At 37.4% G+C, this 15509-nt stretch overlaps 1 protein-coding gene across 1 annotated transcript in view; it reads left to right on the forward strand.

The window, feature by feature from the left end:
- The window catches only part of CHN1 (chimerin 1), a 96468-nt gene that overhangs the window by 29926 nt on the left and 51033 nt on the right, over positions 1-15509 (forward strand). Inside the window, exons 4-5 of the mRNA XM_035567427.1 lie at positions 308-339; positions 1469-1582. Of these exons, the coding sequence (XP_035423320.1) occupies positions 308-339; positions 1469-1582 (146 nt within the window). The remainder of the gene's footprint in view (positions 1-307; positions 340-1468; positions 1583-15509) is intronic.

The raw sequence follows: 15509 nt of genomic DNA on the forward strand, positions 1-15509 counted from the left end.
TGCACTTAATACAGTACATTTATGTGAAATGAATCTTTTATTTCATTTCTTGACAGCTTGCACAAGCAATGCTCACTACCCAAGTAACCCAAGCTGTTCATTCTTTCTCACCTCATTTTAACCCATTCAGAAGTGCAGTGTTCTCCCGAAGCTCCGCCTTAGCTCTCCTTCTGTTCCACTCACATGGAAAATGCTAGGGTGGAAAATGATTTTGATCTGTACTTCACTTCCTAGTTCTAATTCTGTGTTACAGTGTGCTTTCTATGTCGATGTGAAACATTACAATTTCCATTTGTTTTTTTTCTAGGTAGAGAACAGACCCAAATATTATGGAAGAGAGTAAGTAACATACATCTCAGCATGGTTTATCTCCACATGTTGGTTGATAATATTTACAGAAAAGGTTGAAAGTGTTTGCTGTGGGCACATTGTTTCTTCAGCCTGTTTTGCAGAGAGGGACATGGGCCTGACATGTCAGCTCTCCCTTTCACAGGCAGCTTTCCCTCGCAGCAGGTGGCTTTGAAGTACTTTGCTCCGGTAGCTGCTCAGCTGTCTCTGTGTGGGACCTTGGCAAGGTCAGGAGTTGCTTTTTGGTGGGCAAACCATGAAAAGTCAGTCCTGCAATGCAGAACTGCATTTGCACCTCAGCCCCGTTGTTTCTGCCAGGCTGCTCCTTACGCATTTGCAACAAGGGACTTTGCTCCATTACCTTGCACTGTGTCTTGTGTGAGCATCAGATTATTATTGCAGCATTTTTGTCTACCTAAAATTGCAGCTGCATTTTCTGATGGCTATAAATATTATCGAGTGATTCCTTAAGTGAGAAAACAATGTTTTTCTGTTCTTTTAGAGGGTTGTCTCTTTCTACGCCACCCTCCAATTGACTTTTGCAAAAGATGTGTGTGCAGAAAAAAAAAAAAGATTTGAAACACAAATGTAATATATATGTAACATTTATATGTGTAGTTGTCTTCAGAATGCTGCAGCAAATATGGTTAGATTTAGTGTGGGGAAAAAAAACGGATCTGATGTGTATATTTTGGTAAAAAATGTGTGGCATTGCTAGGTTCTTACACCAGTAATTGCTAAGATTGTATGCAATCCCTAACATTTTAGCGAGTTGCCATAATATCCCTGAATGCTGAGAAGTGTTGGATTGCATGCCTCTGGCACAAAGCATGTGAAGCCAAGAGGAGAAAATGGACTTCTTTCTACATATGAAATAGGTGGTTGCAGATTGTAAAAGCAATATACTTGTTTCATAGATGAAGAGAAGCCTTCCTAAACCATTTAAAGTGACTTCAAATATGGGGAGAAGGGAGGCTGATTTAAGGTGTAGGCTCCTGCAAAACAATCATTTTATGTTAGTTTCTTTTTTAAATACCATAGTTGGTCTTTTTTTACAAGAAGAGGAAAAGGTGTTTTAAAAGTGAAAAGGCATGTGTTTCAAAATGCCTTTGTTCCTCAGATTCCATGGCATGATCTCAAGGGAGGAAGCTGACCAGTTGTTAAGTGTTGCAGAGGGAAGCTATCTCATTCGTGAAAGCCAACGGCAACCTGGAACCTACACTTTGGCATTAAGGTTGGTAATTAATATTTCATTTTAAAATTTATAAAATATTTAAAAGATTATACTGTTGTGTTGACCTTAATGCTTAAACTTCCTTATGATTTTTTAAATATCTTTTTTTTTTAAATCATGGTAAGCATTTAATGAACTTGAACCTTTTTTTACCCTTATTACAGATTTGGTATCTTTAGCTTTCTGAAGTGCTTTAGTCATTTCTGAAGTGCTAACATTCCTTATTGTTTGCACTGCCAAGATAATAGCAGTTGTGTTTTTGCTGGTTGTCCTTCGTTTTGCTTTTTTCCATGTACCTTCCTGATGAGACCCCATGTGTAGGCACTGAGGGAGCATGCAGTTGAGAAATAGAAGGAATCTTATGAGATCCCATGACTGGTGAGCTCTGTCGGTTACTTACTAGCTAGCTAGCTGTTGCTGAAGAGCAATTAGTTCTTTCTAGTCCCTCTACAGAGTGGCCAATAAATCAGTTGATTTTTTGTCTGAACCCCTCTTAACTAGCAGTATTTGCAGATCCGTTTCCTCGTTCTGCAAAACTCTAGCAAGTAGATCAGATAGTATCGGATAATAAATATTTACATATTTAAAATATGTAAATTTTAAATACTTTAATTACTTTTAAAGTAATTGAGATTATTTTGGTCTGAGCTGTCAAATGGGAAATGTTGTTTTTTTTTCACACTTTTAAATTGAAGTAGTACAGGAAAACATTGAAAGAGAAAATACAGTTACTGAAAGCTTTACGTAGGTAAAATAAGATTATGATTAAAATAAAAATATCCTGGAATACTAAGTTAACATAAGTTAGTTTTCTTAGAAAAAAGAAAATGTATGTTGTACCAAGATACTTGTTTCTGTAGTCTTAAGATTCCAAATAGAAACATTATTAACATTCATACTGATTTGCATTTGCAATGTGAATGAATTGGTATTGCTTATTAGGTCTAATACTACCTGTGCTTCTGCTCTTACAATATTCATTCACAACTAAAAAGAAAACAGTTGTCTCAACACTGATCTTGGAGACAAAGAACTCCTGCTGTTTGCTGATGATGATACAGAAGGCACAGGGCCTGTGCCTGTGACTGGTGAAGCTGCTGAGCATCTTGCAGTATGCACTAGCATAGTTTGTTTTACAAATGCTCCTCCAGTCCAGCAAGACAAAAGACGGGTCTTTTCTAGGTTTGATGGTATCTTTTTCAAACTGGAAAACCCTTCTGAAAGCCATAAAACCTGTTTCTATAGCCAATATAACAGAGAACGTATAGCTGTTGGTGATCAGTTTGGGAAATAGTTTGAAATGATAGCAAAGGTGTTGTTATTTCCTTTTATTCTGAAGAAGTTCAGCATTTGGCAAAACACCTCAACCTGAACCTGCAACACGCTGTAGCCATTTCATTACATTTGAGCACAGGCATGATTACTTGAGCTTGATTACACATATATTGGGGGTTGTGTTCTAGAATGCTGCTTTCCATTTCACAGCAAGTAATGCTCTGTTGTCTTGCTGTTGGCCTTTAACATCTATGAGTGAGGGTCTTTGTTTGCTTTCATACTTTAGGTGGAAGATCTCTGTGAACTGCAGTAGAGAGATTTCTTTTTTCTCTCTACTGGGAAGTATGGCATGAGTCTGCATTCCCTCTGGCTGAAGGCAGAGTTTTGCTGAGGTTCCATTTTTCCTCTCCCTGGAATCAGATACTCAGAATGTAACGATATTCCCAATGAGTGTGGTTTTGACTCTGTCAAAAATATCTTGGTGTTTGTTGTTTGATTGATTTACTTATTTTATAACACATCATACCTAATCTAATTCAACATCAGGTATCTGCTATATGGGTAAAGTTACTGAAGTAGTTTAACTGGAAGTTAGAAAAAACACCAAATAAAATCTTGGATACAAAGCAAGCTACACCAAGAGATAGAGGTAGGACTCCTTATTATGACTATCCGAACATATTTTTGAGTGCCTCATTCTCTATACTGCAAATTGATAGAGATTAATGTACCTTAGCTCATCTTTGTGAAGTGGTTGTTTATCTTCTGAAATTACTATACAAGATCATCTAATAGAGGGCTATATTTTAGGGGAAAAACACCCACTTTCTCTCTTGTTTTGTCTCTATCCTCATTGCTTGCTCCCTTCTAGACTGTACTTACTGTGGGCATCTTCCAGAAGTACTTGGATTGTCTTTGCTCTGCACTGAAGACTTCCACTTGTTAAACAGCTTTAATCTTTCTAGAAGATAACGAATAAACTGTTAACACCACAAATCATAACTCCTTTGTAGGCAGACAGAATTCACAGACATAAAAACATGTTTTTGTGAAATCTGGAACAGATTGAACAATCACATGAAGCTGCAGCGCTCAGCTACAGCCAAAGAGCTCAGAATCCAAATGCAGTTGGTGCATGAAGCTCTCTGAGGTGCCATTCTGTTCCTATCGCAGCTCTTCTGCATTTCACTTTTTTAGCTTATTCTAAGGGATACCTTAAGTCATCATAAACGGAGCAGATTTGAGAAGAGATCTGGTTAATTCTTTGCAAAGAGTTTATCCCCAGTTACACACCTTTGTAACTGTATCAGCAAGTTCTCTGACTATGAATACACGGGGCTGGATACAGTACATAGTCCAGTCCAGTATCCACTCTCTAATACCTTTTAACAGCAGATGTTGAAAGAAAAGTATGCAAACAAGATGAATATATAGTAGTAGTTCTCTGGTGTGCTGTGCCCTCTCAGTCTCTGAAGATTGCTGTTCAGGGACTTCTGAGCAGAACTGTGATATTTGCTATTCTTTCAGGATCTCGATGGAGATTTTTTATTTTTATTTTTTTGGTATAGCGGCATTCTGAATGCATTAACTCTCATAGATTTTGCTGTCCGCAACTGTAGCATATGTCCTATGCCTTAACTATGTTTGATGGGGAAAAGCATCCTTTTTTTGTGGATTCCATCTCATAATTTCATTTGATGCTCGCTAGTTTTTGTAGAGAAACAGTGAACAATTGATCCCCATTTACTTTTTCCATGCCAGTCATGTCCCTCTTATTCTTCTCTTGACAGGTCAATGAGCCCTAGGCTATATGTTCAAGTTTTGTAGTGAGGCTGTTCCATACCTCTCATCATCTCTCTCATCTTTCTGTGTGCCTTTCCCTTACTCTGTGATGATCTTTTGGAGGTGAGGGGACCAGAACTGCACATCCTGTTCAGGATGAAGTGGACTGTGAAGTTTTCTTTCTTTGTTCTCTAAGCCTTTCCAAATGATTTTTTGGACCACTACGGAGCATTAGGCTCTGACGCTTTTATAGAACTAACTTTAGTAAATCTAAAGGACTTGTTCCTGAGCTGCGATAGCTACAGGCATAGCCTAGCACAGATTAAATGATCTCAGGTAGGACAGGACAAATAATAGCTTTCACAGGTTTAACAAAGTCAGTCGGATGTTCTTAGTGCAATGCTGTGGAATGGTTAACTGAGTTCAAAATTCAGATTTTGAATATTTATTTTTCTTTAATAAGGTAGAACAAGTGATTCTCACCCCCAAAAAACTTCTCAGTTATGTTGCCTGTGAGTTACTATAAAATATGCTTGCCTTTTACATAAGAAGCTGCAGTTTGATCATCTGATGAGCTATTTTTGTCTGCTTTTGACCATTATTGTGCAATTAGTTTGCTTCATGATTTTAAGGTAGAGTACCTTTTAAATCGAAATTTGAAACAAAAGAGGTTTTCAGAAAACAAAAGAAGTTTTCAGAAAACAAATTTTTCAAAATTTGTAACGGAGGTAGAAGTATGTTGTTATGGAAAAAGAAAATGATAGTTTAATTTTATTTTTTTTAACGTGTGAGTTTGGTTAAATATTCAAAGCTGTCCTTCAGATAAAATTGATGTGCAGAGCCTAAGAAGGCCAGTGAAATTGTATCAGTTAAGACACCGGATGAAGTAGAATGAAACATAAACACAAATGAGAGCATCAGATTGGCACCCTATTTTTAACGCATGTACTTAATCATGAATGCATTTTTTTTGCAGTTTATTAAACACAACAGAAATCACCAATGTTTACTATTTAATTAATCAGAGAATGCTAATGAAAATTTTTTGCATCCCTGAGGTTTAAAAAAAAAAGGACTGTCATAATATTATTTTAGATATACACGTGTCCATATATATCAGGACATCTCTGTGACTAGAAAACATATAAAATACATTTTATTGTTAATTAGATGTTCCAAATGGATGAAAACTGAAAATTCCTAATTAACTCCTGGAGGTATTAGATCTGCTTTTAAACGTGGCAAAACAGTAGTACAGTGCTTAATGCTAAGACGTATAGCAAATGACAGTAACAATAAGACATGGTTTGCAATGTAGCCTTTTGTGGTTGAGAGCTTGTTTAATAATTAGGATGAGGATAAAGAGGAAATGGGTAGAGATTGTACTAGCGGTAGGCGTTGAAGTGTGATGGTACTGCGTGTTCTTTTGAGCAGATATCTGCTGTAGCACGTTTAGTTGGTTACCATGGTTTCCCTTCCTGCAAATTCTATTGTTGTGATACTGAGAATGAATTGAAATAAGGTTCTGCAGCAGGATTAAAAAAAGGTAATAATGTTAGCCATGATTATGAGTCATGGGGTTTTTTTGGTTATTTTTTTAATGTTTGGGGGCTAGGGCACATTAAAGATTATGTGGCACCAAGAGAGAATTCTTAAGGCAAAATAAATGTCAAAAATTAGTAATCCTTATTTTAGTCAACCAACTGCATGTATTGTGCAAGAAATTGATACATATATCCTCTCTTCCTAAATTATGAAATTGCATTAAGAAACTAGCCACTAATATTTTAAAAGGAGTCATAATTGGCAGGCTATTAGAGTATAATGCTGCAAATGAACCTTTTTAATTTCAGAGGACAATCGCTTTGATAGCTGAATGCTGTCCATCTTCAGTGGGCTCTTTTGGGACACGTGTGTAGTTCTCTTCCAGAATATGCACTGATTGCCCTGGGATTACTTACCCATCTAAAATTCAACATCTGCAAAAGGCTTCTTGACTTCAGAGGTCAAAACTGCATGCCTGCATTCTGCTAGGAAGCCTAGTTATACAGGCTGGGACACAGGAGAGAAATTGGGGAAAGAGAAATGTTTGAAACAACTTTCATTGCTAATAGCTGAATTACTTTTTTTTTTTAATTATCAATGTAGCAAAATTTGGTCATACCTTATCCTGAATCCAGAGATGATCTCTAAGTAGTCTGAGAGAGGGAACCCAGCAAAACAGTAGCTGACTGCATCCCTTCACTTTACCTTAGTAACAGTATTCTGACATCATGTCACTTGGTAGGAAAAAAAAATGCAAAGACCTTTTTCAACGCTAAACTTTGCAGATCCTTCTATCTCTGTATGTTTTTTACCCAATTTGCAGCTCTGCACCAGGCATTGATTGGCAGTAGCAAGGGCTGAATTCAGTTTCTAGGAACCTTTCTAGAATATTTACACAAAATTTCTTGGTCCCCAGCTGAGAAACATGGGAAACTATGTCCACATAAGTGTCTATGTGTATATACACACACGTGCACACAGACAACCTTAAAGCTTAGCTGGGCTAAGTAGAGTTGCTCCAAAACCTGACCAAACATATCTGTGGGGTATGTTTGTTTCAGCCTGGCCCATTTTAATCAGATCATTTTTCTTTATTCTGTGTGAAATGATGAAAGAGTGCTTCCTCTGTGGTGGGCTGAAGCTCTCGGGGAAGAACTCTTCTTTCTCCCGAAGGCTTAGGCCGTTACACTTGCATAGGCACAGAATTCAGGTGAGTGTTTCAAAAATTGGCCACTAAGGTATCTAAAGCTTCTTTTAGATGGAGGAAATGGTTTATGCTTAAAGCTATTTTAATAGGCTAACATAGCAGGTATGCCAGCTGATATGCTGGGCTTTTTTTTTCTTCCTTGTGAAGAGCCAAATATTTCTTTTATGAAGGCTTAAATTCTACTGAAACTAAAGCTGTCATCCTTTTGGCTGGAAACATCGTATGAGCTAGAGCTTGCCCCAGGGAAAGGAGCATGCTGATAAATTTTGGAGCTCGCTTTTATGCTCTGAAATAAAACAATTGGACCTCTATTTAAATGATATTCCATGTAAAAGAAGTTTATTTTTCTATATAAAATTTTGTACTGAATAATATACTCTATTACTTTGTCAGTAAAGTGGAATGTTCAGCTACCAGTATATAACAAAGCTGTCCTGTGTGCTGTCTGTCTTATGTAAGTGCAGCTGGGCACTACTGAGATGTCTTTGCTTAAGTATTTAGAATAATAATAAATAGCTACTAACCTTAATGAGTAATTAACTGGCTACCTAGGCCTTCCCACAGACTAGAATGCTTTTTTCCGTATGGTTCACGTCTTCTTGCTGTGTTCCTGTTCTCCTTCCCTCCTCTTCCCATCTGTTGTTGTTGTCAGCTCTGTTTTCTTTTGGCTAGAGTGTCTAATTTATCTTTGGCAATTCAGCTTGCTGCAGACTTTCTCCTGCTCGTGTAAGTTCGGTACTTCTCAGAGGAATATTCTCTGCTTTGGTAGCGGTGTGAACTTTTTGGTAGCTTGTCCAAGAGCTGTCTGCATTCATTGCATGTAACTCATGTTCATTTTATGCCATGTCCTTCACCTCTGACTGTAGCTTCTGCTGAGCCACGAAGATCTATTGTAACCTGGTGTACAGCAAAGGTATTTGGGTTTGTGGTGAGGCACCGTCATGGAGCTCAGATCTGGGTTCACTTCTTGGCTTCACATATGATCTAGCTCAAAGCTTTTTTGTTCTCCATGCTTTACTTCCTTCTCCATTGGGAAAAGTATTTTCTTTCCTGTGTTGTCTCACATGTTTGTTCAGTACATCAGCCTAGGATCTCTTAAAAATAGCCTAGACAAAGAACTGGAAAGTTGTGCCCCATCTCTGAGGCCACCCTCAGTCAGAGCTCCTGAGCAAGAACCTGTATTGTACTGTGCTATTCTTAGGGTCTGCCCAGGCTGAAGCTTCTAGGTGCTATCAGACTTGAAGCAAAAATGTCAAATTATAATGCGGTCAGTTGAAAATCAAATTGTGTATATATGTCCATAGCATACACTGTTCGATCCTCCTTTCCCCCATTCCTTCCCTTTCAAAAGGATGCATTTCTTTTCTGTCATCCACAGGTTCTACTGGAGTGCCTTTCTGCTCTACTGCTCTTAGAAAGTGATAGAAGCCTATCTTCAAGTTAGTCCTTTGGTTGGCTTCTTCTTTTGTATGCTTTTGATATACATATTTATAAACCTTTGTGCTTTGAGAAACAACTTTTTTCCTGTGCCTCATCAGTAAACATAAAAAGTCCTCCAGCTGTAGATACTATGGATGCTTTAGAAATAGGTTTTCAAAATAATACACAATAGCCTCATATTGTTGTTTAATCTCATAATTGTTTTCATCAAAACATTTATGAATTATTCAAACACCAAAAGAACTGACAGCAATAAACATTATCTGTCCCACTTTTCCTCTTCCTTTTCCCTCTTTTATACTTTGATGTAACTTTGCTGAGTTTAGTGTAGTTCGTCCTGTTTTCATAGGTGCTAGGAAGAGCATCAAGCTTTTTTTTTTTCATTTATAACTTGAGTAAATGGAGTCTAACAGTTTCAGTAATAAATTGAGTTTTGCCCCACTTACGGCTGCACTTGTGCCAAGGATGAAATTATATTCTAGAAAACCAGAATATAAAAATAGAAAAGTTGTTCGTCTGATCTATTAGTGGCCCAGAAATTTCTGGTATTTCGGGCAATACCTAAACACACACACTAGGTGTGTGTGCACATGTATTTTTTTGTATGTATTATGTACATTTTCAAAAAGGTAGGGTAGCAGCTGGATGGAATCTTTAAAGTTATTCTGTTTCACTGAGTCCTATTAAAATGAAAAATCCATGGTATGATACATAATTTTAGTGGGAATATTATTTTACAATGAGTTTTTATCATCTGTTCTCTCCCACTGTTAATTCACAAAGCATTTTAATGGCAGATCAGGCATCACCCTAGGAGAACTAAATCCTTATAGATGGGGAAATGCTGCAATATAGTAATTAAACTATTCTTCTATCATTTATTTATGTAGTCATGGTCAAGAGACATTAAGGGGAGTTGCCCATGTAGAACAGTTAATTTTTATTCATTAGCAACACAACGCTGTTTTGAAAATAACACAGCATTGAACGCATTCCCATAAAAAGTTTACAGATTTTAGTCTGGTATATTAAAATGAAACTTTATTTGAAAAGATTTCCCAGAATAAAGCATTTTATTTTTTAACAGCTACTATGCAGGACAATTTATACTCCTTTGAACAACTGTCAAGCATGTAATATCCTAAATTCTTTGTAGTATATGCAGCGTACTGCATGCAGATGTCACGTTACACATCATAATATGCAGTCAGTGCCCCATATGCTGACTCTCTCTGTGCACTGTCGTGCCCTAACAAATCAGAGAACTGGTTCCTGGCTCTGAACAAAGTCTCTTTGCTGCCTGGATGTACTAGTGGTTGTACCAGTGGTTGTACGTGTGCACCACGGGTTGGGCACGTCTAACAGCACTTTACTGCACGTGTGGGAACCAGGGAGGCTGCGCTGTGATGTTGGTGACCCACCTGTCACTGTGGTCAATTCATTTAACCACTCCATTTCTTTGTGGGAGAATGGAGGCAGCAGGCACTGAAATCTGTAGATGAAAAAATTCTATTTTAGGACTTAAACACCTTTTATTTTCTGTATAATCCAGTCTTCACAAGTCTTCTCCACAAAGGATTTTTGCCTTGTGAGCGATCAGATGTTGCCGTAGGTGTCAAAAGAGCTTCAGGGGAGATTTTGAGCCTAGGAGTAATTGTACTTGTTGCTGCCAGTGAGTCACCTACGGCTTTTTTAGTTGTGTTTCAGTGACTGTACAGTTAATAATTTGATAGGTTGGTGAATCTTTTGTATTGTCATACACACAAACATTGTTTTATAGGTTGCATTGTTACACGTGACAATAAGAAAGCTTCACCTTTTTTGCCTTTTAGAAATGTTGGTGAATTTTTCATTTTGTATATTTATGCCTGTTCATCGTTAAGGAATGTAGCTTTGAGGAAAAATCAGTTTAGAAAGCAGTTGGTGAATCTCACTGTAGTTAAAAAAAGGTGAGTGATTACCAGAAGATCAGAGGTAGAACACACTGAGAAAACAGGTTTTAAGTAAGTAGCAAATAGTGTAATAGCTTTAAGTAGGTTGAGTAAGCCTGCTTTGAAGGTTGGGATCAACAGTGGTTTAAGACAAATCAGGTTTGACAAAATCTCTCTGGAAAAGAAATCTTCCTGTAGTTATTTTTAATCTAAAGGAAACTTAAAAATAATCCCCTCCTCCCCTTTTTTTAAATATAAACTTTGAGTTCTTGAATAATATCCTATAAAGTTTATATTTAGAGACAAAAACAATGTAGGAACAATAACAAAGCGATGTTTCTCCACTCCCCTCTCCAGAAAAGTGTAGTCTTTTTTTCATCCTAGCAGATAATGGAGGGTAACAGAATGGCATAAGTATTGGTAAGTTAATTGCACTTGAAAAGCTATTTAATGATAACAACATTTCTTTGGGTTTTCACTTGATGTCTTGTACTCAAGTTTTCTTAATATATCGAATAAAAATATTAATACTGTCTTATCAAGATCAATTAAAAGCAAGTTACTTTTAGTATGAGAGCATCTATACAAGCAAAAAGAATTAAGGGGCTCATAAGTAACTTAAGCCTCATTGGAAAAAGTGTTGTAAATGAAACCAAAATGATCGTGTTTGAGCATTATGTTGTGGCAGTTCTCTCTCAGTTGTAATGATTGTAGTGAAATTTCCATTCCAGACCCGACGTTGTTCTACTTCTAAATTTACCAGAAAAAAAAAAAAATTGGGTATAACCTACAGTAAGAATGTTATACTTGGGATATGTAAAATTTGCATGCACAGTTAGAATTTACTGAGCAGACACTGGTGAGAGTTGATAGCTTAGCTTAGAAAAATTAAAACCCAGTTCTGCTTTAAAGGAATACAAAAGATCTCAGTAGCATGGAGTCATGCTGTAGAATTAACTCATAGATAACATTTTTCAAAATTAGTGTTAAAGGAACAAAACTATCTGCTTAATGTGAAGCTGTGAAAGTTACTAACATTCCCACTAGTAACGTTTCCAGAAGGTGTTTATTTCACGCATGCCAACAGGTTTCTAAAGTAATACTTTCTTTTAAAGAGAAAATATTAGGCTCTTACTGCTTTCCCATGTATATATATATAGAGAGAGGCTTAAACGTGTCTTAATCATTAACCACAATCATTCTTTTCCCAGGAAGCTCCAAGGTTTTATCAGGTAGAGAAAGCAGTAAACATTACCCAAAATATTGGTATTGATTCTGATCCAATCATCACAGCAATCCCAGGGACTTCTTAACGAGTTTAAATGGAATAGGGCATGCAAGCACAGTACTAAGAATGTATCGTACAGGAGCTTCATTTCAAAACCGGATGTTATTTTCAAGTGATCTATCACTCATCAGAAACATTGTGTGATCCAAAGTGTTAAGTGGTCTTACTGCATATTTATTGATCAGCTGACTTTTGTTCACAATTTGAGATGGTTAAAATCAGCTGTTAAAGATAAGACATTGAGACAATTTTTTTTTCTCTCTTAATTTTCTTAGATTTATTTACAAAGCACACCACTACAGTACCAAGGGCTGATAGTCTTTCCAGCCTTCATTGTTTTCAGCAGCTGATGCCCTACAGCAGTTGTCTCTCACTTGTGGTGTCCCTGACACTGCGCATCATCTACACAAAGGTGCCATTGCTCCGGTCCTCCCTGCCTGCTATTTGCAGCATCCTCCTTGCACAATATTGTTTCCCTTTTGGATGAGGAAGTCTGGGAAATGATGCAGTGAAACAGCCTTCAGTCTCAGTTGAGAGAGGCTGCTGGGAGGCTACTGTCAATGATGCAGCACCAGCTCAGATTTATTTTTTTTACCTGATCAAGTGAGTTGGAGGTTTTGTCTACATTGGCATGGGGTTGCCACGTTTCAGTTCCAAATCTGAGATTTATTTTTTTTTTCTGAAGGATGCCACATTTTTTTTCCAGGTTAAACTTAATTATCATACATTCACCCAGCCCATGGGTCTGATGAGGTTTTAGGGATAACTTTACACCTAATTAATATTCATCAAGCCATACTTAAGTCAGTCAGTAAATACTGCACTTCCAAATGGCACAGGAAAATTCTCTCTGGCCACAGTACTCTGCCACTTTTCCCAGTTTTATCAGACAATGGGGATTTTTTGTGTCCACTTTTTATAAAATGCGCCTTTACTTTTAAGAATTAACGTATTTGGTTTCATTTACACATCTCGTGTTCTTGCAAGCTACTGCTGACTTTCAGGTTTTGGAGCAAGTGCCGTTCCTCAGGCAGGTACCCTGGGAAGATGGCAAGTCCCACCGTCCTCTGGCCGTCCTCAGAAATATTGCCAATTAATAAGAAATCATTAATAAATAAAACCAAAAGTAAGCTTCTCTCAGGAGTCAGAGACCTTCTGGGTTAAATGTGTAGGTTTTGGCAGCGTGCAATACTTGTACTTCTTTGACACGGAAAATGGCCAAAAGAGGAGAGAATCTGTGGGATCGTTTGTTTTCTTTTGCGTGAACACAGCAAGATCAGGAGACATTCCTGGTTGCAACATTGCTTACATTTCTGTAGCTTTTTATGGAGTGTCAAGACTCTAGTCTTAAGTATTTGGTGAGAGTTTTCAGAAGTTATAGCTGAAATTCTGACACCTAATTTTAAGCAAGATTTCTACCTTCTGGCCCCGAAGTGTGTTAAGACACTTTTTCTCCAAGGGAAGATGAAGTCCAAGTGACCTTCAGGCACATGTACAGAACTTAAGATTTCCCAGCTCAAAGTATGAAGATGCTCACAGCTTATGAGGATATCAGTAGCCCTGTGGGGTGTTAACTTTGTGGTCTCACAGCAGCTTTGCATTTTAAATAATGCCTTTGTCTTTAGGTTGTGGCTAGATACTTTTCTGATCATAAAATAGCCTGTGAAGGAAGGAAGAGGTGAATAGCTACTGTATGAGTCTTTATTTGGACTGTAAAATCCATCTTCTTAAATGGTAAGAAAGTGCGGATGGGCTCTCAGTCCTTCACTTCTTCCTTTTGTTTGATCAATGAATGCTGCATACAGAGTAGGTGGCAGAGTCTGAAGCCCGTCCTTCTCATGCTATGATACCTAATTCAGCTCCTCAGTCCTTTATTACTACCCACATTTGCTCTACCATTTAATCCGTTTTCCCACGTTGTTATCCACTCTGCCCCACTGGCAACCAAGGGGACTAGACAGAGTGATTGCTTTTCAGACAACTTGGAATAAGAAGAGTCTTTTATCAGTAGCCCTGCTGCTTGCAAACAAATGGACAATAGACACAATGAGACTGTTCGATGTGTCAGAGGTCTATCTCTTTTTCTTGGAAAAACATCTAATGTTCCCCTTTTTAAACCAAAAGAGAACATACATTATCTGTGCCCCGTTTTCCATTTCTTAAACAAAAAACAGCTGGTACTAATGTTTGCCTTTAGGAAGAGGCTATCAGGAAGTTGAAATATCAAATCTTGGCTCTACTTAGTTTCCACGGTGATGTATAATTAGCTAGGCTGCAGTAACGTTATAGAAGGTAAACATAAGGAAGTATTCTTGCTAATGGAAAAAATTAAACCATAATATTAAATAAGACTGAAGGGACTGAAGATTAAATTTGAATCGATTATTTGCAAATGGATGTGTATGTTTGCGTTTATATTGTAATTTGATCAAAATATTATCATTGTGTGGCCAGAAATTTAAATGAGTTTGAAAGAAATAAAATGGAGGATTATTGGACATGGTATTGATGGTACAATCTTTGTAAGAGATTGTTGGTGCATTGATTTGTGTGAGTTTTTCTTGCTTGTTGCTAATACCACTCAATTTGAAGAACAATACATTTCCCCGGAACATATCCAACAAGGAATGAATAGAGAGAAAACGGTTCGATCTGGAACAAATGGAAAAACAGATAAAGGCAAACCATTCAATTTTCACCCCTTGCAGCACCTTTTCCAAGTGATTATGGCACTGATCTAGAGTAATTTGTTTGTTTAAATACTTTTCTTTAAGCACTAATTGTTAAATGATCTTAATGTATTTTAAACTGAGAACATGGAATGTGGCCTTCAGAAGGCTATGTGTACAGAAGGAAATTGATGTTCAGCTCCCTAGATCCGTGTAGGAAGAAGATTCAGTCTGAGGTTTACAAGATGAGTTTAGGCATGGAGTGCTGTTAAAGAATTAAAACTGTGGGATGTTTTCTATGAGATATTTGTTGAAATGTGGGGTTGGGAGTGTGGGATAAAGATGATGTTCTTTTGGGAATCCTATTCCTTGTAATATCTGTCCTGCTTTACGGGCAGCAGTCTGAATAGATGTACAACGTAAAACCTGCTGGGGTAGGACCACCTACTGACCCTGATGAGAAGAGGATAAATCCTTTAAAACTTTTGGTGGTTCTCTGCGTTTGGCCGTCTTGTTGTTCAGAACTTTGTTTTAGACTCTGGAAGGATGTTATTGAAATCAAGACAACGTGTGTAGTGATAGGCCCTGAGGAGCTGTTCTGTGCCTTATCTTCCCTTGATAAGATTAGTGTAATACTTTCTCTTAGAGAAAGCTAAGAATAATAAGTGACCTTCTGCTTCTATAAAACTGCTGTAAGTACTGTCAGAGCATATGTTACTGATTAGAACAGCAATTCACCTGATGCATCTCCTAATAAAAATCAGTCTATTGCATATTATCATTTAGATAT

This window comes from Cygnus atratus, chromosome 6, assembly GCF_013377495.2.
Source record: "Cygnus atratus isolate AKBS03 ecotype Queensland, Australia chromosome 6, CAtr_DNAZoo_HiC_assembly, whole genome shotgun sequence".
NCBI classification, from domain to species: domain Eukaryota; kingdom Metazoa; phylum Chordata; class Aves; order Anseriformes; family Anatidae; genus Cygnus; species Cygnus atratus.